Source organism: Pongo pygmaeus, chromosome 11, assembly GCF_028885625.2.
Source record: "Pongo pygmaeus isolate AG05252 chromosome 11, NHGRI_mPonPyg2-v2.0_pri, whole genome shotgun sequence".
In the NCBI taxonomy this organism is placed as follows: Eukaryota; Metazoa; Chordata; class Mammalia; order Primates; family Hominidae; genus Pongo; species Pongo pygmaeus.
Window position 1 is genome coordinate 47,359,977 of NC_072384.2, and position 26,913 is coordinate 47,386,889.

At 33.5% G+C, this 26,913-nt stretch overlaps 1 protein-coding gene across 17 annotated transcripts in view; it reads right to left on the reverse strand.

Moving 5' to 3' along the window:
• Positions 1-1,359: 1,359 nt before the first annotated feature.
• The window catches only part of ORC4 (origin recognition complex subunit 4), a 90,727-nt gene continuing 65,173 nt past the window's right edge, over positions 1,360-26,913 (reverse strand). For 13 of the 17 annotated variants that reach the window (XM_063647455.1, XM_063647453.1, XM_054477988.2 and 10 more), the window contains 10 exons: positions 26,264-26,339; positions 25,761-25,846; positions 22,737-22,785; positions 19,763-19,914; positions 15,424-15,597; positions 10,814-10,900; positions 6,558-6,666; positions 5,711-5,806; positions 5,562-5,629; positions 2,665-3,103 (listed from right to left, as the gene is read on the reverse strand). In XM_063647455.1, coding sequence (XP_063503525.1) covers positions 2,915-3,103; positions 5,562-5,629; positions 5,711-5,806; positions 6,558-6,666; positions 10,814-10,900; positions 15,424-15,597; positions 19,763-19,914; positions 22,737-22,785; positions 25,761-25,846; positions 26,264-26,339 — 1,086 coding nt within the window. In that variant the 3' untranslated portion in view covers positions 2,665-2,914. Of the gene's footprint in view, positions 3,104-5,561; positions 5,630-5,710; positions 5,807-6,557; positions 6,667-10,813; positions 10,901-15,423; positions 15,598-19,762; positions 19,915-22,736; positions 22,786-25,760; positions 25,847-26,263; positions 26,340-26,913 lie in introns of all 17 variants that reach the window. The other 4 variants (XM_063647459.1, XM_063647456.1, XM_063647457.1 and 1 more) reach the window with 2 other exon arrangements.

Here is a 26,913-nt window from a genome sequence, read left to right on the forward strand (position 1 = left end):
GGAGATTTGTTTGTTAATTATGGCATTTCCCTCTATTATCGTCTAAACAGATTATATTCCCACTAAAGTATGTGTGTTGGTCCTGCCAGTATTAGGAAGCCTGAGGCTTGTTGGCATTGTGTCACACAGTACACACCAATGGATTCTCAGATTTTCTAGGGTAAAGGTGAAGGATGGGGCAGCACTTAGGTTATGGTGGTTTGAAAGAAACTGAATTGCTTTCTAAACCAGATGAGGATGAGAATGCAAACCATGGTGAAATATGCATGGAAACTCTACAGAAAGACTGAAGTGTTTCTTACAGTGTTTTCTGCAAAACGTGATTCGTTAGGACATTAACAGGTATTACGTTTTCAACATATACAGCATTATGATACAGTAAGTTTGGACCAAACAGGTATTCATTCCCCAGAGCCTTTCACATGCATGAGAATCAGTCATTTTAACAAGAATTCTGTTTCTGGTGGGCCACTTGAAGGGAACACAGATGTAAAAACACACTGAAATATTCCTCCTTCGCCTGCTTTTCAGTCTGAGGTAATCAGATTGAAAAGCAGGAGTTCATGCATTTTTTGGTTCTATTTTTCCTCCTCTAGTAAATGAAGAAAATAAGCTGTATGTATAAGTTTACATTATTCTTGAACCGCTTTTTAAACTAGGGTTTTTCAGATTTGTTTTTACTGATGACAGTTTAAGCAATTTAAGAGACAAAGTTAGCTCAAAACTCTTGTGAATAGATTTTAGCTTTTTTGTATGAGGGAATATGGAAAGGCCAACAATCAACACTGTTCCTCCCCACAAAAAATGCCTTGGGAATATAATAGGCATATACTTCATTTGTGTAACTTTTCCTAATGTATTTTTTTTTAATTTGCTTTATAACGGTTTCATGTTTGTTTACCTCAATTGGTAGTCTTAAAATCTGTATATTTGGTTATTGATGAATCTTCTGTAGCTCTTATGTAGCCAGTGAGACAGATGAGGGCTGTCAGCTTTTAAGTGACATCTTAAGCTAATAAGAAATTGCAATCCTCAAGTCATTTCTTGAGGCTGTTACCCTTTAAGACAAATAATACTTCCCTCAAATAGTTCAGAAAATTTTTAAAAGGATCAATTACAGCACAAGTGTAAAATTCTTGCTTCTAGTATATAATAGTGATGTTACCATGTTAAGTATTTTGATGAAATATCCCCTAAAGATGTGTAGACTATGGCGCAGAATCAGTATGCAAGCCTTAGCTTGAATGAGACTGCTGAAAAGTAAATGACAGGGATCTGAATACTTAGAAGGCTTAACTTTTTGCAGGGAAGGAAAGGCTATGTATGCAAAAGAATAGGTTGTAACTACTGAAGAGCTACTTTTATGCTCAGAAATCTTTTATTCCACTTTGTATCCAAGATTTCATTAAAACATTGTTCCTTAGAGCATACTTTTAAGAACTATTTGGTAAGGAATCCACTGTCGAACTTCAGGTCTTAATAGCACTGGCTTTGGTGTTAAACTGAGTTGAATTCCAAGCCTGTTGGCCATTCCCAGCATTGCCACTGCTGTATTAGTTTTCTCATCTGTAAATAACAGTGCCTACATCTCACAGGGCCTCTAATAGTTAAATAGATTGTAAGCTGCACAAGCATAGGGACAGTCTGTCTTTTGTAAACCTCCCATGCACACAATAGACAATCAAATATTCTTGAACAAATGAAGTCACTAAGTGCTTATTAAATTTCATTTTAAATACATGCCTCTGTTAATTCATGGATCTTGGAACTTACTTAAAAGACAATGCTTTGACTGACATTTCCACATTCCTCATAGGGATTTACTTTTTGATACAAACAGGTTCAGTTAACATTGCCATACACATCTCATTACTTTTGGGAGTGCTTTTCCAGAAATCTCTGGTACAGTCACGTCACTTCATGATGGGGCTGTGTTCTGAGAAATGTATCTTTGGGTGATTTCATCACTGTATGAACATCACAGAGTGTACTTACACAGATCCTGATGGTATGTATATAGCCTGTTACACACTTAGGCTATACAGATAGCCTAGCCTATTATTCTTCAGCTACAGCACTGTACAGAATGTTACTGTAATCATACTGTAGGCAACTGTAACACAATGGTAAACATTTGTATATTCAGACATAGAAAAGGTACAGTAAAAACATGGTATAATCTTATGAGACCACCCTTATATATACAATGTCACTGACCAAAATGTTATGTGGTGCCATGACTATACTTGTTAAGAAGGCAAATTCCAATCCTTTTGACCCATGGTAGGCTCAACAATCTGTAATTTTAGAAAATCCTACAAGGGATTCTGATGTGGATGGTATGAGTACCACATTTTGAGATGTCTAGAAGAAAAATCTTCAAACTCCTTGGCCTTTTTCTTCCATGGAACCATCTTCTGACTAAGCTGGTTAGTCTCTTGAACTAGAAAACCTGGGTCTGGGATAGAATCCAAAATTTGCATGTGGACAGAAAAAAACACTGCAGCAAACCTGCTGTACCAAAGGTTACTTATTATACTTCAGTGCTTACCATTGTTTTTTTACTCCTTTGGTTTAAGGTTTGTAAAGACATCTAGCCGTTAGATTGAAGTGAGCTCTTCAAATAGACCATTATATATGTAAGTGTTAAAAAAGCACATGGTCTAGTCCCTAAAACAGTCATATTTTATTCTTCTGAACAGCTACTTACAAAGTAATCTCAATCACTGAAATCATAAATCATGTAACTGTTCATGATTAAAAGGCAAGACACAGCCAAGACAGTAGATGTGCAAGTCTCACATAAATACAAAAATGTTTATAGAATGTTTAGTGTATCATGTTAATGGACAATAGTTTTTCGTTCTCTACAGAAGTATGAATGAAATGCCAAAGTTGAAGTCACTGGTTATATTCATAACCAGCTTAGTGAGGATGTTGCCCACTGCCTCACATCTGTAGGACAGTTGGGATATTTCTGCAGAGCATTCATAATTTGAGTATTATCCAAAAGCAGTTTCATCAGCTGGTACTCTCTCTGTGAATTTCCTGAAGTTCTTTCCATGGGCTTTATTAATTCTAATTGCTGCAAGTGTTCAAAAGCCTGAAAGATGAAATAAATAGTTTAGGTTGAATAGGAGAGGAGAGTGACACAACTCTCCCGTTCTCTCCCAGAGAACAGTTAGCATTTTGGTCAGCTGCAGAACAGAGTACTGGGAAGCAAAATGTAACAACAATCAATAGGATTAAAAAAACTCTCACAACCCCATGAAAACTCACATTATCAGGTAAAACAGTGTCAGTACACACTTACTTGTCCATATATTGTTGAATGTAAACACGGCAAACTTTAATTCAATATATACAATATGGTTTTCTTCCTAGCCTCATTCTCTATCATAGCTCCTCCTAGTACTTTAATAAATAAAGTGTTTCCAGTTCTCTGTAAAAACCTAAGAATCAGGTAAGACTTTCTGATCGATTCCCTAAGCTACTCAGATTTGCATTTATATTTTGTCTGTCTCTATCTTTGCTTTGCTATGTAAAAAGTTAACACAACTGTAACAGAGGGAGGCAGAAAAAGACCCTTGAGTCAACTAGGCATATTCAGCTGATCCTGTAAGTAAAGGATTCAGCAGGGTAGTATGGACATGGAGGAGAGGGGACAGGCTCCTGTTTCCTCTAAGAAGTCTGACTGAGACTGTCACAACCTTCTTCCATCTTCCCCATCTTAATAGGGCTCTTTCCTGTCTGCTTCCTCTTATCCTTAATATTCATGTATTATGTCTTTTCTAACCTTGAGTGTTGTGTTAGGTACGTTATTAGGTTATGAAAAAAAAAAAACCATTAAATCATGATATACTAACCATTAAATAATGATACACTGAAATAGATTCCTGAAGATTCTATTATATTCTTACAACTCACTGTAAAAAACATCACTGGAACATATTCTCTATGTATCACATAAATTCTTCTGATAGAGAAACAGCTCAGATACCTTCATATTTGAAAATGAGAAAATACTGGAGGCTGCAGGTGTCAGAGCTGAATAGAACTGTGCAGATTTAAAACATTTCTAAATAGCAAAATACTTCATTATTGAAAATTCAGAAATGAGCAGCTACAAATTATTGAGAATTTAAATGCAGGCCGGGCGCAGTGGCTCACGCCTGTAATCCCAGCACTTTGGGAGGCTGAGGTGGGCGGATCATGAGGTCAGGAGTTCGAGACCAGCCTGACCAACATGGTGAAACCCTGTCTCTACTAAGAATACAAAAATTAGATGGGCATGGTGGTGCACGCCTGTAATCCCAGCTATTCAGGAGGCTGAGGCAGGAGAATCGCTTAACTCAGGAGGCAGAGGTTGCAGTGAGCCAAGATTGCGCCCACCACTGTACTCCAGCGTAGGCAACAGAGAGAGACTCCATCTCAAAAAAAAAAAAAAAAAAAAAAAAAATTAAATACTTGGGTAACCTTTCCATTTTCACAACTCTCACAAAATAAGACTATTAGGGGGAAAAAACCCTCCAGTATTGTAAAATACTTTTCCTGTTTCTTTTGAAGAAATGACAATGCTCTGTACTCATTTTTGTTGCTACAAGAAATGAAATTCTGATTACTAGGGCCTATAAGGGATGCCAATGGACTTGGGGAATCAATCCACTGTTTTAAAAGTTTCTTTCCTTAAAATCTTCAACAGCTGCACTGTCCACACTAGGCTACTGAGCACTTCAATGTGTGACTCAATTTTTATTTAAACTTAAAAATGGATATTTAGTTCTATTAGAAAAGTCTGAGCATGTTTAGAACAATTTCAAAATGTAAATTTACTTTCTCAGCTTTACATTTTATGGAATCTAATCAGCAAGAATTTCCAGTAAATAGGCCATTGAGATGTGCTGTAAGTATAAATGTACACCAAATGTTAAAGACTTAATTCAAAAGAATGTAAAACACCTTACTGTTCTTCTATAATGATTATAGAATGACACATTTTTGATATGTTGCATTAAATATAATATATAATTAAAATTACACCTTTTTATTTTTCTTACAGGTACTAGAAAATCTAAAACTACATTATGTGGCTCACATTATCTTTGTAGTGGACAATGGTAATCTACATGAAGTCCTGAAGTTATAAAACTCATGACTCAGCCCCCAAATAACGCTTTCTCTGTATGCCCTCACAGGCCAGTGAGATTTTGTCTTTTAAGTTTCTTAATGGCTCTAACTTTCATTTTTTTCTCCTTTTACTGCTGAGATTATAAAAGCCAATCCTTGGGTTGGAAAGGGAAAGGTTATATCACACACTATACTGAATAATTGTTTTTGGGATGCAAGTGCTCTGAAGAGACAGCAGAGGGCAGTATACCTCCACAAACTAAACTGGTCGCTTCCTCAGATTTTTCCAAAATATTTTTAGATAATTTTCTTTTTTGAAAAAAATCTCTATAATACATAATGTTTAAAAATGAAAGTGCAATTTTAATACATAATCAAATTGGATGTAAAAAATATACTTGTCTGTAGAAAAATAACAGCAAACTAAATCTTACCTTCATGACAACAGGTTTTTCAAAATTATAAACAGAATGCGCTTTCCTTTGAACAAACTTCTGAAACTCTGAGTAGAAAGCAATGACAACATTATACCTTCAAATAAGCAGTGGGGAAGAGTCAGAAAACTACTTAAGTCTCATCTCACCATTATAGACCATTTGAAAATTAAATGGCTCTTCCTCATAGATGTCATTTAAATGTTTCATTGCTATTATAAGACAGATTTCCAAGACTGATAGACCTACAGTAAAAGGGAAAAAAACTATCAGTTTAATGACACATAAGACTGAAATAACTGTTCTCCAAAGAATACAATATAGTGAAAGATCTATAGCTTTGAGGGGTGAAGCAGGTCAAGATTCTTCTAGATTTCAATGTGTTTCAATCACTACTATCTATATAAATTTAAGTTACTTAACCTCCCTGAGCTTAGTTTTTTTCATATCTGCAAAATAAGGATAGTTTTAAACTTTTAGAAATGTCACAAAAATTAGCGAAATATTATCAGGCACTCAACATATGGCCCACAGTAAACAAAATAAACTTCAATTGTTATGTGACTTTAAATCACATAGGGCCTTTGGGTAGGATTTATCTAGAGACTTCCTAAACTCCTGGAAATTATATCGAAATTTGTGTATTCCTTTTTTCCCTGGAGACAAAAAGGTTCATTACATTTGCAAAAGGAAATAACGAACCCAAAATGGCTGAAACCCAGGGAATGCTCTTCAGTAGCTCTTGATACAATGATAACATCAGCAACATAGTCTTACCTGGATTTCCAATGTGGCAAAAGAGGCACAGCGTCAATTTTTTTTTTCACTTTAAATGGGAGTGATAGTACCTTTAAAAGGACTAGGTTAAAGGCTACATGGATACGAAAGTATTTTATAAAGCATTATGCCCATGTAAATTGTAATTTTAAAAACATTCCATTATCTAAATTCAAAGTTTTAAAAACCACAATTTAAAAAATAAGGCTGGGTTCTCACCATGTACAATATTTGCTTTCGAGTCCATGCTACACAGTTGGCTTGCTTCTATTAGATCTACGGCAGTCATAAATGGGTGTGATGCTGTTACTCGATTTAAAGCAAGCATCTAGGGAAAGATGGATCAGAAAAACAATTACGTATTTACATGGGCATTTTGGAGATACTGTGCAAAACTTCTGAATTTGTATAGTTAATTCTTAAGTGAGAGTAAATATTAATGCTTAGGAAGGTATTCTCAAATTCAGCTCTATTAAAATACAGTATTTCAATTTGTGTGTCACATAACTGCAGATGTAAAGCATAAAAAAAGTTCCTGCTGCTCTCTCTAACCCATCCCACTTGCATAACTTGTTTACTTAATGCTCGGAAGAACAATGTTTAAAGAGGAGTAGGTCAAGGAGAAGAAACTGAAAATAATTAAGAATACTTACTAATAAAAGCCCCAAACCCAAGCCCAAAAGGCAGATCTATGCCTTACTCGTTAACTTTTTCACCACCCAATCATCCAGCCACGTTAGTATTAATTTAGACAGAAGTTAGCTGTTTTATGTTCAATTGTACAAAAAAGAGAAAAAAAATACCACATTTATACTCAGGAATAACTCTCCTTGAAAGCACAGTCTCCTTCTCTTGTGCTGCTTCTCTGTTCAAAAATGAACAGAGGTCCTGGACCAGAGTTGCTACTCAAGTATTTGAAGATTTCCTTTCTTCCTTCTTTATTTGTATTTTTCATGAAAGTTAAATTTGGTCATTTAGGGTTAGAAGATTTAGCGGATAAAAATGCATGACCTCTGGTTAAATTTCAATTTCAAATAAATAGTTTCTTAGTAGTATGTGCCATGCAATATTTGGGATACAATTATTCAAGAAACTCTCCTCCACCTTAACAAGGGCGCAACTGATTAGCTGGGCAGAGAGTTTGGCAATCCTTGTCCTTCATTCTCCTACTGGTTGGGACCTAGATTGCCAGTGCTCCCTCCCTTTCTCTCTCCTTTCTTTTTTCCTTTAATTATTAATTTTTTTTTAATTTTTATTTTTTAACTTCATTTTTCCATAAGTTACCGTGGTATGGGTGGTATTTGGTTACATGAGTAAGTTCTTTAGTGGTGATTTGTGAGACTTTGGTACATGCATCACTCGAGAAGTATACACTGCATCATAGTTGTAGTCCTTTATCCCTCACCCCGCTGGAAAACAATGTGGAGATTCCTTAAAGAACTAAAAGTAGAACTACCATTTGATACAGCAATCCCACTACAGGGCATCTACCCAGAGGAAAATAAGTCATTATTTGAAAAAGATGCTTGCATGTGCATGTTTATAGCAGCACAACTCACAACTGCAAAATCGTAGAACCAACCCAAATGCCCATCAATCAACGAGTGGATAAAGAAACTGTGGTATATATATACTATGGAATACTACAGTCATAAAAAGGAATGAACTAACAGCATTTGCAATGACCTGGATGAGACTGGAGACTATTATTCTAAGTGAAGTAACTCAGGAATGGAAAACCAAACATCATATGTTCTCACTGATATATGTGGGAGCTAAGCTATGAGGACACAAAGGCATAAGAATTTTTTTTTAACATATACAAAGGCAACAGAGAATAATAAATATCCATGACTACTTTCCCTGCTTAAGAAATATGATTTTAGAGTTGAAGCCCATCTCCTCCGGATTGGACTCTACTCTTCCCCACATAAAACCACCAAGTATGTCTATACTATTAGGTTGGTGCAAAAGTAATTGCCATTTTGGGCACTGAAAGTAATGGTAACTTTTGCACCAACCTAATACTGTATAATTCTACTACATATACATGTATTATACAACAGAGTAATTTTCAACTTTTATATAAATATACTGTATCTTCACAACTCTCTTCACTGTGAGGTTTTACCCATGTTGAGGCAGTATCAATTCTGGTTTATTCATTTTTTTGTTATATTTCTTTGTATATATCCACAATTATTCATTTCCTAATTTCCTATTGACAGACATCTGTCATTTCTTTTTTTTCCCAATTATAAACAAGACTGCAATAAACAACCTTGGACATGTCTTCCTGTGCATTAGGTAACTAGAGTTTCTCTAATTAGTGTAAGTATGTTTCTCTAGTTACCTAATTTGCTAAATTGCTCTCCAAAGCACTTACACATATTTATGTTGGCAGCAGCAATAAATATTAATAGTCACAGTCATGATACCATCAAGCATAACCTTTAACACCCACTAGATTGGCAAGAAAAAAAAGTTTAATTGTAGTATTTCTCTGGTTACTGGAGAGGCCGAAAATCCGTAATCTATAATGAGCTTCCACAGTAAGACAATGACAACAAATAATGGGATGAGCTAAGAATATGAGTAAGCAGCCCTGAAAGCAGAATCCCATATGACAGAAAACAAGCCATTATTTAATTCATTACCATGAATTAAAAATGTAATAGAAAAATGGCAGAACAATGGCCGTTAATATTGACAATACTGAGGCAGAGATATTTTCCCAGATGGAGATATGTGTGTGTGTGTGTGTGTGTGTATATATATATATATATGTATATATATATATATGACAAAATCCATGTATATATATATATGACAAAATCCATATATATATACACACACACAGACACACACACACACACCTCCTCTAAAAATTACTAGTCCCCAAATTCCTTCATGATAAAGACAGCTGTTGCTGAAAATGGCAGTATGCTTTTGACAATAGAGGAAAAGTAAATAGGGATAAAAAGACAAATTTCCTCAGCAGAAGCAGCAATGAGGAAAGAAAACTTGTATATGAGCATGGGTGAACGCTACAGCCAAGTAGGACACAAACTTGAAGCCAGAGAGCTTTGGATTAAGTCCTGGCTTTGTTATCTACTAGTAGTGTGACCTTTGGCAAGTTATTTAGCTTTAAGGAGCCTCAATTTCTTTAGGGGTAAGAATAAAAAATAAGATTATTCCAATGGCCAGACATAATATAGGTACTACTAGTATCGACAGTACTTGGCTCATATGCTAGTCCATAAATGGTAGCTACTGTCATTATTATTCTATTATTATTATTAAAAATGACCTTTCTATGAAACCAAAACTATCCTGTCTTTCAAAGGTATTTGCCATAATTTTCTAGATATATTAGACTAAAACCAAATACTCTTAGTGAAGAAAGTTAATTTTCAGAACAATTAAGTCATTCTTGTTTGATATTGGTATTATGTAAGCTTAAGATATAATTACTTGGCAAAACATCATAACCAAGTAGGATTTATTCCAGGTATATAAAGCTGGTTCAACACTCAAAAAATAATGTAATCAAATATATCAACAGGTTAAAGAGAAATATGATCATGCAAAACGATCGAGAATAAGCATTTGACAAAATCCAACACCCATTTATAAGAAACTCTCAGCAAGTTACAAACAGATGAGGATTACCTCAACCTGATAATGGTAAAAGTTTGAATCCTTTCTTCCTAAGACTGGGAACAAGAAAGGATGTCCACTCTCACTGCTCTAATTCAACATAACACTGGAAATTCTAGCCATTGCAAAAAGGCAAGAAAAGAAATAAAAGGCATACAGATTGGAAAGAAAAAAAAAACCGTCCTATTTGTGAAAAATGTAATGGTCTACATCAAAAGTCCCAAGGAATCTATTAAAAAATCTCTTAGAATAAATGAGTTCAGCATAGACTATAAGTCAATCACATTTCTATATACTGATGTGTATATATGTAATCAATCACATATTCTATATGTAATGGATATGTGGGAAATGTAATGAATATGTGGGAAACCAAAACTTCAAAACACCATTTACAATTGTTCTAACAAATTAAATATTGGTATACACATTAAATAAGTACATCATCTGTGTAGTAAGAGCTATAAAATGCTGATGAAAGTAATCAAACAAGAAATCAAATAAAAGGAGATATGAACCCTATTCAGAGATTGGAACACTCGATGTAGTGTTCCAATGCATGTCGATTCTCCCAAAATTTACCTACAGGTTTAATCAATTCCCATAAAAACTTAATTATCTAATGAAAGATAGAAAATGATAAAAGTAGGCTGGGCACAGTGGTTGATGCTTGTAATGTCAGCACTTAGGGAGGCAGAGGTGGGAGGATGGCTTAAGGCCAGAAGTTCGCAACCAGTCTGGGCAACAAAGTGAGACCCTGTCACTATTAAAAACAAAAACAAAGCAACGAGCAATAAAACAAAACTAATACAAACCAATAGCATGTGTAATGACCGCAGGTTTTTGCTGATATTGAAATGCTTCTGTAGTACTTCTTGCACACTTCTATCTTCTGAGAGATACTAAAGGGAAAAGAAAAAAAAAAGCCAAAATTGAGGAAAGATGTAGTTTAAAACCTAAATACAATCCTGTGCCTTACTGTTTGGTGTACCTTACTAACTCTATCTAATATTAATTCATTATTAAATAGATGTTGGTCTTATTTGTAGAACACTAAAACCAAAATAAAGTTTCCAGTCTACTGATTTTCTTATCCTGTTCTTTACGTTAATTCAATAAACACAATGATAAAACAATCCTTGCTAACCCCAAATTCGTACCTGAATAAGGGAAACTACTACACAGTCATACTAGTGAAATAAACAAAATGCAGCACAAAAACAGAAGTGCATGAGTTACTGTACCTAGGGAAACAAGGTAAAGCAGTATAAAGAATGCTTAAACTGGATGAGGTAAGAGATTTAAAAAAGAAGGAAGAGCATTCCAGTTACAGGGAACAGCATGAGTAGTAGGAAAATTATCACACATTGGCAGAAAATGAGTAGTCACGTACTGGAGTTTCAATTACTGGCAAAGTGAATGTAGAAAAAGAAAAGGCAGAAAAACCGAATTGGAGGTAGCTGTCCAGACAAGAGGTAAAGTAGGTCGGAATTATCTGAGTGTTATGAAGACAAAAGAGAATTAAGATGTTTATAGGAGATATATCTGGTAGAGAATTAAGTGGTAGAAGAGAAGGAAGGGTTTGAAAGGTAGAAGATAAAAATCAAAGATGATCTATGGGAAACAAAATGGCCTGTGAAAAGTGAAATGTGGTCAAAAAATGAATCTTGGATTATTAATATTTAAGTAGTAGGCGGGAAAAGAGAAAAACTAAGAAATTAAGAAAGATACCAAAGACTGGAAGAGAATCTAAGACAGAGCAGAGATCTAGAAAAAAAGGGAAGAAAGTTTTAAGAGAGAAGTGAGGTTCAACAATATAAACTACTTTGTAAAATTAAGATATATTTGAGTAGAGGCTAATGGCTTTAGAAATTCAAAGATCACCAGGGCCCTTTGAGAAAGTACCATCTAAAGAGGCAAGTGACTGCAGTAATTAGGGTTGAATGGAAAGTGAGGAACACTGGCATTGAAGAAAAGATTAGATGAAAAAAGAGTAAATTCAGAGGTAGCAGAGCCAAGAAAGGCCTGGAAAAGACTGACATAAGTTTTCAAAAATCATCTGCATGGAATAAGGATTCTTTTTAAAAAAAAAAAAAAAAAAAAGCCCAGAAAACTAAGCATTTCTGTATTTTCTAGAGCTGTAATTATATGTCTTTGTCCACTCTAAGAAGACCAGATTCAGAAGTAAGTTCTAGTCTACTGGAATAAAATTTTATACTCTCAGGAAATATATTATCTTAATTATAGTTCCCACTCCCTTGCTATTGTTTCTAGTCTTCTCTTTGTATTTTAAAGGACTTCTGGTTACTATATATACCTTTTTCTATCACAAACATGGTAGAATATCCTTGGAAGTACGCAGGGTGAACATAAAAAAAAAAGTAATACCTTTTGGAAATTTAAAAAAAATTTGTTTAGCTTTGCCACAGTTTTAAAATTGCAATATGGAAGATATGTGGCTAAATATCGCAGGCAAACTATAGTCTTGGCTTCTGTAATCTGTAACTTGTAAAAGTTGATGTGGTAAAATCGGAGCACTTAGGAAAACTAAAGAAAATCACCTGGGACAAAATTGAAGAAATTTTCTCTGCAAGAATCAATTATTTTTAAAACCTGTATTTGCCTCTCTTTGACATGATGCTTCAAAGGTTAATCTTCTATGCTCCACCTTCCTACTTTATCTCTTTATTTTTAGTGGTTTGACTCCAATTCCCCCTCTTTCTAAAAGCTATCACCTTCTTGCTCTATAATTACTTATTCTGCTTTTTAAAATGCCTACCTTATCTACATAAGCCACTTAAACAAAAAAAAATTGTCTAACCTTGTTCATTATATTTTTAATTCCATCTTGATTCAAACACTATACTCTATTTGAGGATAAGGCTATTATCAACAACCACATAAGCTACAGTACTTTGGGGGATTTCATTTGAGGAGAATAAGGTATGATTCTTTTAAATGTTCTTTTTAAAGGATCCCTCTTATACTGCCATGCTAAGATACAGTCTACTCTGCTTATTTGACTCATTTGAAGTAGGGCTAAAACAAACCTTCAAATTAGGCAGGATATCAAGGTTCAATCTTATCCTGAAGATATTTCTTGGAGGAGATTCCATGTGTGACCTGTTATCTGTATCACTGCTATTGGCTTAATCCTGCCATTAAAAATAGCTTCCTGGATAATCAGCACTATGAGAAAGAATAGCTCCCTTAATGCAGCTACCACCCTACTCCACAAGGCAGGGACTCTGACCATGGTGCTGACAGATTTTTCAAGTGAAGCTCATTTTATTCACGTACCAAAGAGAGGCACAAGATGATCAGGATAGGGGAAGAATATATTAGAACTCAGAGACAGAAACACCAGTGACACTGGTTCTACTTAATGAAACTGACTATTAAGTCTGTCAAAATGATGACAAGATAGTGCTCACATTCAGGGGATTTAAGGTCTGCAACAAAAGTCCAGAAAGTAGATTAGTTACGCTACTAACACATGGTTACCATTTTCTAAGTCATGCAGTTATACTTCTTCACCCAGCATCCTCTTTATTTATAGACTCAATTTGAGATGCTCAGAATGCAACACAGTTGGGAAGGAAAGTGGACGAAAAATGGCACAGTGCAACCTAGACCATGTAGTTACCTTAAGAAGATTAAGTGTGAGCAGGTATGGAAAAAAAAAAGCCCATGGAAAGTACAGACATTTAAATACTATGAAAGACTACATTTGAATCTCTAAAACAGCCAGAAAAACATACTGGTGGAATAAGACAATCAGTTCAGGAGTTGTAGAAGATGAAAGTCTGTGAGGCACTGAAAAGTAGATCTAAAAGCTGAAGATCCAGAGGTCTGGTCCACACCAGACCCCAGTAAAAGTGGACAATGTGGGAGTACCAACTACAAAGAAAGTGCTCCTATAGATGGAATCCTATAATTAGAAATAGTATCAAAGACACTTGGTCAGGTAATTGAAATATCCGAGTCTCAGGAAAGATTTAGTGGAAGGGAGGATCCATACCTAATTATATCAAGGCATAATATCTGAATTTTAAAGATAATGTCAGCTATTTTTACATACAATTATGTATAGTTGTATTAAGAAAAAGAACAGGGAATTATCAATCATAACGATGGGAAAAAAGTAATATAAAAATATGTAGGCTTTGAGTCCTATGTAAAAACAACATATTTAGCATGTATGTAAACTCTGCAATGTTGTAGACCAAGTATTCCATAGTAGAAGAAAGGAGAATTGATATAGTCTTAAGGGAAACTTCCACTGTTTGTCATGTATTCTTTTGCAGTGATTACATTTTGTTCAATAAACTTTTATGATATTTTTAAAAAATGAAACGTGTCAAAATAGTGCTTACATGAGCAGACTATATTTTATAATCAAAACAATAATCATTTAAAGAACAAACTAAATGCAAAACGCTTCCAATTTAGTATTAGTATTTAAAAATTCATGGTAAAAATACAATCTACCACTACTGCTTTAAAATAAAACAATCTTTTTTATAGAGTCAGTGAATATAGACTGTGTAATTCTATTCAAAGATCTAATTATCCTTACCGGTATTTTAACACTATAAATCAGTTTTTCCCAATTCCTTCAGAGCCAGGGACTCTATATTATTTTCCACTCTCACAAGGCCAATATTTTTTGAGATTCTAGTATAAGGGACTTATTCATTAACAATGTTTTTCAATTATGTTATTAAATACACACACACATGCATACTTCCTCCTTTCTCTTTGCCAACTGAAACTTTTTGACAGCGTAAGATTAAAATGCTAGTGTGTTGAGAATATTTTAAGCACAGGTAAATTTATAGTCTCAAAGGTGTGGCAAATCTTTAAAACAACATATGAACCTGCCTTTGTATCTAAGACTCTCAGGTCTCCAGGGACTGTGAGATCTGATCACCTATTAGATAATATAACCGGAGGTGCACAGTCTGTACTGCCTCTTAAGGCCCAACAAAATAAAAGCTGAAGTTGCTAATGAAAACTGGAAGAAAAAAAAAATCCACACAGAATAGGTATGAGTCACTAACATTTATTTATCATTATTTACTATTATTATTGCTAAATATGTAAAATATATAAAATAAAATTATCTAAAATATAAACCACATATAGATAAAACTAAAGCCTCATTAAAGTTTACTTCAAACTAATAACATAAATCCTAAAGCTTAACTGTGATGTTCTTTTGAGATAGAATTCAGGAGATACGACATTTCAACTGTCTGTTATAAGAAGAAAATTTTTAAAAAGTATATAATTTGTATTCCCGCAGCATTATCCCTCAGCAATATTAGAAACTTTGTGTTAATTTACTAATTTCTAAAATTTGTGTTTTAATTGTTTTAAATCATATAGCAAGGAACATTTAGCTTTATTGCCTTTAAGTTACCTGAACATTTTCATTCCACTTCTCAGCAAAAACCTTGTCTGGAAACTCTGCAGGTAGAGATAACTGTTCTTTAAATATTTTAACATACTGTGGAAAACCAAATGAATTCATTAAGTGTATCTGCCGGTGAGAAAATCTTGACTTCACTCTTTTTTCTAAGAGTTCCAAAATATCCTTAAAAACAAACAGAAATCTCTATAAGGAAGACGAATGTTTTTAAAAAAAAACACTGTACCAATGTTAGAGGTATAAGTAAACTATCACCTATAATTAGTAATGTTTAGTCTACAATACATAATTAAACGTTTAAGACATTTTATGCAAACTAAATAATCCACCTCCAGGCATCTGCTGGGTTGGTGATGTCATGCCTTTTTCCCACCATGTTACTCTCAGCTAATCTGTAACATTCCAAGACCCAACATGACCGTTTAAAAAAACTCACAATATTGAATAGCTATATGTCACAGTAACACCAAGAGTGTCAATAAGGAATTCTGTACATTCTATGAAGAACTGAGATTAAAAAATTAATAGCATGATAGGTAGCAGGAACCAACTTTAGGAGACGAAAGTGGCAGAAATGCAACATGGCATTTGTAAGTTATCTTCCGGCTTTTTTTTTTTTTTAAATAGTAATGCTTTTAGATTCTATTTGTATTTGTGTTATTTTTCCTTAAAAAGAAATCAGGAATCAAATTTACTGTCAAAGAACACGAAAAACCAAACGATAACTAATATGTACTGCTTGTAAGGACATACGAAGTGTTCTTAAATGAAGAAAACACTTCCATAAAACTGATAGACATTCAAACTATCCAAGACATTAAAAGCACAATAAGTAAGTTGTCTTCCTAAGTCACATATATTGCAGGAATTGTCATTCCTAAATCTCTTTTTAATAATGAACTTGAGCAATTTTTCAAAATATATTATAGTACACAGCATAATATATAATATATATAATTTATATATTATATATGTATATATACATCTATATATATATAGTATAGTATAATATATATTACTTAAGTTACACTCCAAGGTATACAACCAAGACAAATGAAACCAGATAACCACAAAAAAAGTGTATGTGAATGTTTGTAGCAGTATTATTTTTAATAGCTTAAGAAATATAAACAACCCAAATGTCCATCAGCTGATGAATGGATAAACAAAGTATGGTATATCTACACAACAGAATATTATTTGGTAATAAAAAGGAATAAAGGGCTGATATATGCTGTAACACAGATCAACTCTGAAAACATGTTGAAGACAGTCACACAAAACTATACGTTGTATGATTCAAAAATTACTATACAGTCAGAAAGTGGATTAGTAGATTAGTGGTTGCATAGGGCTGGGGAGGGAACACGGGATTTGGGGTGATCACTAAAAGGTATGTGGCTCTTAAACTGTGGTGATAAATGCACAACTCTATGAATAAACAAAAACCCTGTTAATTGTATAATTTAAATGAGTGAATTGTATGGTATAAATTACATCTCAATAAAGCTGTTTTAAAAAGCCCCCAACCCCAAATTTGAACAGTGACATGATATTTGATGACTTTAAGGAATTACAGCTAATATAACAATTATATTAGGGAAATATATTTTTAAAGAGCTCTTATCTCCTAAAAATACATTCTAAAATACTTACTGATAAAATGATATAATACCTAGTTTTTGCCTCAAAATAATACAGGAATGAAAGGAGATGTTGAGGATAAGTAAAATTAGTCTGTAGTAATTGAATCTTGGCAATGAGTGGAGAAAGGAATTCAGGGCTCAGTATTTATTCTTTCCTATGTATATTGTTGAAATGTTATAAAGTTTTTTAAAAGGGGAGTAGTTTAAGCCCAGAAACATACATTTCCACATCTAGCCAGATGACTCTCATAATACCTACGTGAAGAAATCATGATATAGAGGAAAGAATTCAAGTGATCAAAATGGGATCATGGTTAGTTTGGGAAGGAGGACAGGAAAGACTAATAGCCCGAGGTAGGAGGCTGGAAGGTGAATAAAAAATTTTGAATGTTTTTATGAGGTCAAAGAAAAGTATAGTGCCAGCATGAGAATTAAAAGACAAGAAAGGTTATATTCAGAGATTCAGATATTGCACATTTATTTTCTATTAAGAAAGAGTTCTAGGCCACCCATATAGGTAGACAGTGGAAGTAATAATCTATACAAGCAACAATTCAGACCCTAAATTTGGGAATGAAAAGAGATGGAAGTAAATACTGTCTTTGTAGTAGGCAGTAATGACAGAAGTTGGCAATGTGGGCATACAGGAACTAGTAAAACCAAAACAAAACCAAAAAACAAAAATGAATTACTCCCAATGGAGAAGAAGATGCTTGCTGGCAAAGTCACTACTCCCTCTATACTTTTGTTTTCTCCCTATAAGCATGGATACACAGATAAAATTATACTTGAGGCCAGGCACAGTGGCTCACGCCTGTAATCTCAGCACTTTGGGAGGCCAAGAGGGGCAGATCATGAGGTCAGGAGTTCGAGAGCAGCCTGGACAACATGGTGAAACCCCATCTCTACTAAACATACAAAAATTAGCCAGGCATGGTGGTGTGTGGCTGTAATCCCAGCTACTTGGGAGGCTAAAGCAGGAGAATTGCTTGAACCCGGAAGGTGGAAGTTGCAGTGAGCTGAGATTATGCCATTGTACTCTAGCCTGGGTGACAGAGCAAGACTCCATCTCAAAAAAAAAAAAAAGAAAAAAATTACACTTGAAAGAACTACACAGTTGGAGAATTATATATATACAATAAAAAAGAACATCTGACAACCCTGCTAAGAAGTTACTGGCATTTTATTTGGTCCGTCATTGGGTCAACAACACTCACCACAGCCACTTCCACCCAAAGGAAGATTTTTTTTTTTTTTGGCAAGAAGGAGGGTGCTTCTTTGATCCTTGTCATAGCCTGCTGCTTTTGGCAAGGAGGAATAAAGATATGTGCAGCACCAGCCAGTGATGTATGAGGGGTGTTTATACTAAAGCCATGTATCATAAGCTCTAGAGCACAGGGAAGGAGGGGCAAATGACAGTCACTCTATAGGGAAACAGCACTGGAAGGAGGACTGTTGAAATATGAATTAGTAAAAAGTTTCACTTTTCTGAAAAAGAAAAAGGGCTGTAGGAAAGGAGATGTGAATGTGTAAATGTGCCTGACATGTCTGCCGAGAATGGAGGGGGAAGAGGATTGCAAGAAAGCTATGGAGGCATGGCAGTCACAGCATGAGAAAAGAGACAACTTTGCTATGGTTTGGATGTGGTTTGTCCCCACCAAATCTCATGTTGAAATTTAATTGCCAGTGCAACAGTGGGAGTCACTGGAGTGGACCCTCATGAATAGATTTAATGCCCTCTTACTGGAGTGAGTTCTTGTTCTCATGGGGATAGATTAGTTCTTGAGACAGCGAGTTGTTATAAATTGAGGTTCCAACTCCTATCTGGTTCGTTTCTGCACATATCCGTTTCCCATTTGACCTTCCACCATGTTATGCAGCATGAAAACCCTTGCAACAAAGCCAGTGCCATGCCCTTGAATTTCTCAGCCTGCAGAACTGTGAGATAAATAAACCTCTTTTCTTTAAAAATTACCAAGTCTCAGGTATTATGTTATAGCAACACAAAATGGGCCAAGGCACTCTTCAATACCAGTTTTATCTGAATTCAGTAAGGAAGTTCATACTACAAGTAAGAAGGTAAACACAAAAAGGCCTGTACTGCTGTCCAAAGGTACACATGGTTCAATATGTACAGAGCCTTCACAAAGCAAAGTGATAGTGATATTTAGACTATAGTTAAAATCATTCTAAAATATCCCATGGAATGAAGAAGCCACTATCTACTGTCAGTGCTTGGTAGAATCTTTCCCATTTCTGGAGATGTGTACTTTGAAAGTTGGAATAGTATTACTTAGAGTTGATTTCAAGCCTTTTCAAAATATGGTAAAAAATCTTAAAAACTATTACCAAGTTTTCTCAAATAGTGGTGAGATTATTTAACCACCTCATTACTTGATAATGTAGAAATTATATTTATTAGCATAATCTGATTTCATACTTTTTTCTTCAGTAATTTCACTGGGAGGAGGGAGGTATTCATTAATGGGCTAAGGTAACTATTAAATTGTTTTCCTCAATTTGAGCTGAAAAGCAGGATAAATACACCAGGCACTGCTGAAACAAAATTTTTAAAATGCCTAATATAATGACCTAAATAAGTGAGAAAAGACTAGTAGTGTCAGCAATTAAGCTTGAATTTTAAAATATTATAATCAATTTTTTTAATGAACAGAAAGACTTACCAATCTACATGTAAGACCAATAACTGCTACTGGGGTCTGTGCAGACTGAGAAATGTCAAAAAGATTATAGAGAAGTGTTTGGTTTTTATGATGAGCAAAAAGATCAAATTCATCTAATATGAAGACCACTGGGCAACTGCTAGTTCGGTCACCTAAGATAAAATAAGAGCATTACATTAATAAGAAATTATATCCACCTTTCCTAAATTTCCAAACTATTTACTATATTTCAGTTTTTAAAACTCAATTCTATAAACATTCTGATAGCCTACTTTGGGTAGGGGATTTACTGACGCATATACGTTCATTCAACAGAAAAAAATTATTCAAAGGACAAAGACAGCCCCGACTGCTCTCAAGAAGTTCAGTCTAGGCTGGGCGTGGTGGCTCAAGCCTGTAATCCCAGCACTTTGGGAGGCCGAGGCGGGTGGATCACCTGAGGTCAGAAGTTTGAGACCTGCCTGACAAACATGGAGAAATCCCATCTCTACTAAAAATACAAAATTAGCCAGGTGTGGTGGCGCATGCCTGTAATCCCAGCTACTCGGGAGGCTGAGGCAGGAGAATTGCTTGAACCCGGGAGGCAGAGGTTGCGGTGAGCCAAGACCGTGCCACTGCACTCCAGCCTGGGCAACGAGAGTGAAACTCCATCTCAAAAAAAAAAGTTCAGTCTAGGCCAGGCATGGTGACTCACGCCTGTAATCCCAGCACTTTGGGAGGCCGAGGTGGGTGGATCACCTAGGGTCAGGGGTTTGAGACCAGCCTGGCCAACATGGTAAAACCCCATCTCTGCTATTAAAAAAAAAAAAAAAAAAAAAAAATTAGCTACCTGGGAGGCTGAGGCAGGAGAATCTCTTGAACTGCAGAGGCGGAGGATGCAGTGAGCCGAGATCACACCATCACACTATTGTATTCTAGCCTGGGCAAGAAGAGTGAAAGTCCATCTCCAAAAAATAAAAAGTGCAGTCTAGTTCCTAGACTCTAGTAGAGTTTGTTGTTTAAAAATGTCAAAAATCATTTAAATGACTAAAGACTATTATTTTTATAATTACGTAAATATAATTCTTATTTAATGATTATAAAATTGACAGTTTTCTATACCTACACAGAACCAAAACACTTTAAGATTAAAATATAAGGGGAGTCACTAATTAATGAACAAAACTAATGCTTTAAAAGAGAGTTGTTTATTTAGTAGAAATACAACGTACATTTCTTGTAGAAATACTTTTTATAAAACAAACTTTTAGATTATAAAGTTCAACTAAAGCCACTTAAACTCCCTTGAAGCATAACTTTTAGCATTTCAACTAAAATGCTTTTCATGGGGAAAGTTCCACATCACCCTCTGGTTACATTTTTCTCACTTCAATAATGGAAACAACTTTAGTAAAAGAATCCTTTTTACCTTAGGCTTAACGCCTTTATATTTGTGTTAAAAAGTGAAACAAATATCTGATAAAAGAAAGACTTATTTCAACAAATAACAAATACAATAGCCTAAATGACTTAATACTGGTACAAAACCAAAGGGATTACTCAAAAGTCTGGAAAGAGACTTATGTACTAATATAGAATTTTAGTATTTGATAAAATATTGCATTATACATCAGTGGGGAAAATTAGTCTATTGAAAGATCCCTACTTTACAGGTAAAATCAGAATTCCAAACAAATTATAAATTACAAATATATATATTAAATAAAAAGATGGATCAATGTTTTTATAATCTGAGGAGAGAAAAAACTTTCTAGATAAAATTAACTATGTGGAAAACATAAAACTTTAGATCAGCAGGGAAGTCCAAACCAAACTTAAGGGAAGAGAAAAATAAAACACAAAAATTCCGATAAATAAGCATAAGATAAACATTACCACAATAGGTCAAAGATCCAACAGGAAATACAGTCGTGTGTCCCTTAATGACAGAGATATGTTCTGAGAAATGTATTGTTAGGTGATTGCATCATTGTACAAGCATCCTAAGAGTGTACTTACACAAGCCTAGATGGTATAGCCTACTAGACACCTAGGCTATATGGCATAGCCTATTGCTCCTAGGCTATGAACCTATGAACATGTGATAGTGTAGGCAACTGTAACACAATGGGAAGTATTTGTGTATCTAAACATATCTAAACACAGGAAAGGTACAGTAAAAATATGGTTTTATAATCTAATAGGACCACTGTCACATATGTGGTCTATCATTGAATTAAAGGTTGTTATGTGGCACATGACTGTACATAAACCAGGAAATTTCAAAGGTCAATAAAAATATGAAATGACAAGCATCACCACTATCAGAATTATGCAAATTAAGCAACCAGAATTATGCAAATTAAAGAACAAAATTATTCAAATTAAACTAAGAGATGAAAGTTTTTCTATTATATGGGCAAACATAAAAATAATAATTGTTTTTGAGGTTGTGAAGAAAAAGGTATTATCAAATATTTTTACAAATTAAACCTTTAGGGTAGTTTTTAAATGTAAAAGATGGTGCCTTTTAACCCAGAATTCTACCCACAGAAATTTATCCCAGGAAATATCTGGATGATCATCTAAGTATCTCTTCTTAATTATAAAAAATTAGAAACAAAAGCCCGTAATTGGTGACTAATAAATAGCACCTTATAAAACAAGAACCATAAAAATGATGATGCAGACCAAAATCTGCTGATTACAAAACAATAGGTAAAATAATTTTATTGTTGTAAAAAGTTACATTTATCTCTATCAATAATATACTGATATAAAGATCAGTATATCATTGAATAAAGATAAGAAACCAAATGCTAATTGAGATAATCACTGTTATAGTGGTGGGAATACGGTGAACATTGTATTCTTTTTAATGTTTCTGTATTTTATGAGAGTTTTTTTTTGGCAAAAGCTTGTATTACCTTTATAATCAGGGAAAAAATAAAGTTAAAACATATCTTCTGAAATGGCTGAATATGTTAATATTTACCTTTTTTTAAAGCTTCCAGAAGAAATGAAAGGTTTTCAGCAAAGCTTCCCTGAACAACAAAATGAGATAAAATGATTAAAAGTTTAGTGAAATAAAGAACAAAAGATGGCTGTCTGATTCTCAGATTTTATATAAACACTGTATATCTTCTAGTTATTAGAGTCACTGCCCAGACTCTGCTGAGTGTCTCTATACTTCCTATCTAAAACTTAAATACTTAAGCAAAGATGGCACAGCACTGAAAATGGCAATTACAATGTCATCTTTGAAATTTTATATTTTAGAACTTGAGGATAAAACAGTCAAAGAAGAAAAAGAAAAGTAAGAAATTTTATATTTTCCGGACAAAATCTGAAAGAATGTTAAATTTATTTGAAGGTAGTTTTGTAGAACTGCCATATTCTAAATATAGTTTGAGACCTAGAAATGGATTCTACTTTGTGTCTTCAAACACAATTGGGGTCTTGCAAGTCTCTAATTTGTACCGGTAAAGAAATAACCATGAATTTAAATGAGATACAAAAAGAAAAGGCTTTTTTGAAACCTTAGATACTATAACAGTGTTTGTCTATTCAAGAGTATACTGAAGAATTTATGTATATCACATCATGTTTGGCTATGTTTACTTGGAATATAGCCAAAACATTTTTGGATACAATTAAATATTCTTGATGAAACTTAATGTAGTAGATGCATTATCTAGGTGCGCCAGATTGTGGGTAGAAGCCCCATTAAAATATTTGTTTCATTAAAATTATTAATTTTTACTTCATTCAGAGTTCATAATTAAAAGAAACAGCCAACTTTAAATTTGAGGAGATATAAAGGAGAAAAGAAACACACTTATTCATTCTCCAGTTGAGAGATCTAACATAAAAATAGCACAAAAGTTTTAAAACTTTCACATATTGTGATGTTGTTATGCTATTTCCAAGGCAGGCAGACCAAGAGGTGTTATTCATAATTTACTGTAATATAACAAATCCTCAAAGAGACAATCTGTTGGGAAATCAGTGGTCAGTTACTCAAAGGTAGCTTGCCTTTCAGGCTTTTTGCTTAAAAGATTATTATATCTGATACTAAGTATATGCTTCTATAAAATACGTATTTGTGCATGTATAACATACATATATATGTCTGCTTATATCAATCAAACCAGAAAAGCTGTGGGTTGAATTAAGTGACTTAGGTTCTTATAATGTCCAGCCTCTGCCATTTTATGACCTTCGGCAACGTAATTATGCTCTCTAAGCAGAAGCCAAATTTATATAATGAAGGAATTAAACTAATAATTTCTATAGCAGTATTTCTCTATTCAAGAGTATATTGAAGAATTTATGTATATCGTATCATGTTTGGCTATGCTTACTTGGAACACAGCCAAAATATTTTTGGATACAACTTAAACTAATAATCTCTATATGATAATAATAGCGAAGATTAGAACAGAATGATAAAAAATTGTGCTATTTATTATTTCACATAAAACCAATATGAATATGTAACATTTAAAAATGTCAGAAACACCTATCCAGATCAACTGGGAACCAAAAGCCAAACTGACCATACTTAATAAGAACTGTCTGGCTCAGTATAGGCCACTAGCTTCAGCATCACATTCTAAACAGGAGGTAGAATATTAGATTTATAGATGGGGCATTTTGAAATTGCACTTCAAAGACCTACAGACTTTGGAAGGGACAAATTTACTCAACCTTTTAGATTAGATTAATATTTTATATTAATATTTTAGATTAATATATTAATAATTTAGATTATATAATCTATAATTATATAATAAACTATAATTATATATAATCTATTATATAATTATACAGATATGACCTATTATAGAATTACATAGATTATATAATTATATAATAATTTTATAGATTATATAATTATATAATTATTTTTATAGACTATATAATTATATAATTAATAATTTTAGAGTATATAATTATATAATAATTGTATAGATTATATAATTATGTAATTAATAATTTTATAGATTAATTATTAAAGAAAGAAACTCATAAGTGCTAGGAGTCTTACACAACTATGGCAGTGTCATTGCAGCACAAAGCACACAGTTCAGAAATTAGAGTGATGCCACTGCATGGTCACCAGTAACCAGAAAATGAAGTTGGAATGTATATAATCCACTCCAACTGCATAAGCAGTATGAGGCTAGGTAATTTCATCATGAAAATTCAGGTAGCTGCAAAATTAAATTATCATGTTTTCCTTAGGCCCTATATATAAGGTGAAAAGTAAAAGTTTAATACAAGTTTCAAAACATTTCAAGTCAGTTTCTTTTACTGATGTTGTTCACTGTCCTGAGACTATAAGATGATATGATAATGAAGTATGAATAAATTTCTGAAAACAGAATAAGATAACTGACATTTGTACAGCACATTACCATCCAGCAAATTATTTTTTAAGTTAAATGATGTGTAATGTTTTCTTTCTTCTTCAAAATAATCCTGTGAAGTATGGATAATAAAATAACGCCCAATTAACATGTCAAGAATCTGAATTCAGAGATACTTGTTAGCTCAAGATTATCAGGTAGTCAAAGGGTTGTAAGGCATGACTGAAACCCACCTATTGCAGCTTCAAATTTAGCACATTTTCTACTATACACAGGCTACTCCAGTCTCAAAAAAGTAGAAATAGGCTGCTGGAGCATGGTATTTTTAAAAATGTGTTAATCTATCTCCAGAGATAGAGAATCAAAGTATTCACCTTACAGAAAATGAAATAAACTCAGAATATCTACATAAACTTGGGTTTCTTAGCTATTTTACAGCTAGTATAACCTACTATGAAAACATCCAAGTATTGTAGACTTAATGACTAAATGTATCCTATACATTACACATTTTTATGAAAGAATCTCATATATTTCAATTTAGAATTTCTGAACCTCTCCCTACCCTTCCAGAAATATAAAAATATATATGGTATAAAGACATTACCTTAAAGTCTATTTAATAAAATAACTGAAATGATACTTACAAAAACTTTATCTCCAACTACATTTTCCAGATTTAACTGCCTTGTGATTTCCTTTAGGGCGATTTTGTCATTGATCTGCAGCAGTCCTAAAATAAAGTCCATTTAAAAGTATTTAATTAAAACGAAACACATATTTGATACAGCAGGTTGTTTTCCAGTTAAGTAAATCTTCCCAGTCAAAGCCTGTTAGTTCATATCACTTTCTTCTTAAAACTTAGCAATAAAGACATTCTGTAGAATCAAAAAACAATCCTCCTTGGGATTAGAATGATTAAAAAAAAAAAAAACCCAAAAAACACACAAAAACCAGAGTCCTTCTGAGACTCCTTCATTATTTTAATTTCTAAAAATACTGCATATGGTGTGCTAAGTAAAACATGGATCTAGCTTTCAAAATCTAACTATTAAAATGGATTTGAAATATACAAGTGAATTTAGTTTCATCATATAAAAACCCCACAAAGTTTATATAATCTCCAATGGCAAAATAATGGCATACTTACCATTTAAGTGAACTTGTAATACATTTTCACTCACTTCTTCTATTTCCATGAGTTCTTTCAAAGCATGATTTATTAACTAAATATGAAAAGTTTATGAAATAATAATAGGTAAAAGATAAAAAGAAGTCCATATTCTTTTTTAAACTACAAGCGGTAAGAACAGAATATAAATAAATTGACCTCTTTAACAAGTAAGTTTTCAAATTCTTTACAGATAAAAGGTTTAACTAGAACATCTCATATCTGACTCTTTTTAAGAAACAAGAGCCAGGACTGATACAATATTCTCTCAATCACCTACCCAAACTTCTAACACAAATTTAGAAACAATCAAGTTTTAAAATAAATATTTCTCTACATGTCACATTAAACATGTGACATGGCCGTTATAAACTTCATGTCTCAGTTAGTACATTACACATCTCTCTGACAATTACTCTACTAAATATCATTGTAAGCAGTTCAAAGCCTATTGAATTAAAGGTTTCTATGCAGCATACTTTTTAAAATAACATTGTACTGCTCTTGTACTATGATATCATATATCTCTCTTCATATTACTAATGCATTCATTTTTTTTTTAAAGAATCTGAAAATGAACGTAATTAAGAAAAGCGAAAAACCTATTTAAAGAGTAAAGATGGACGGTT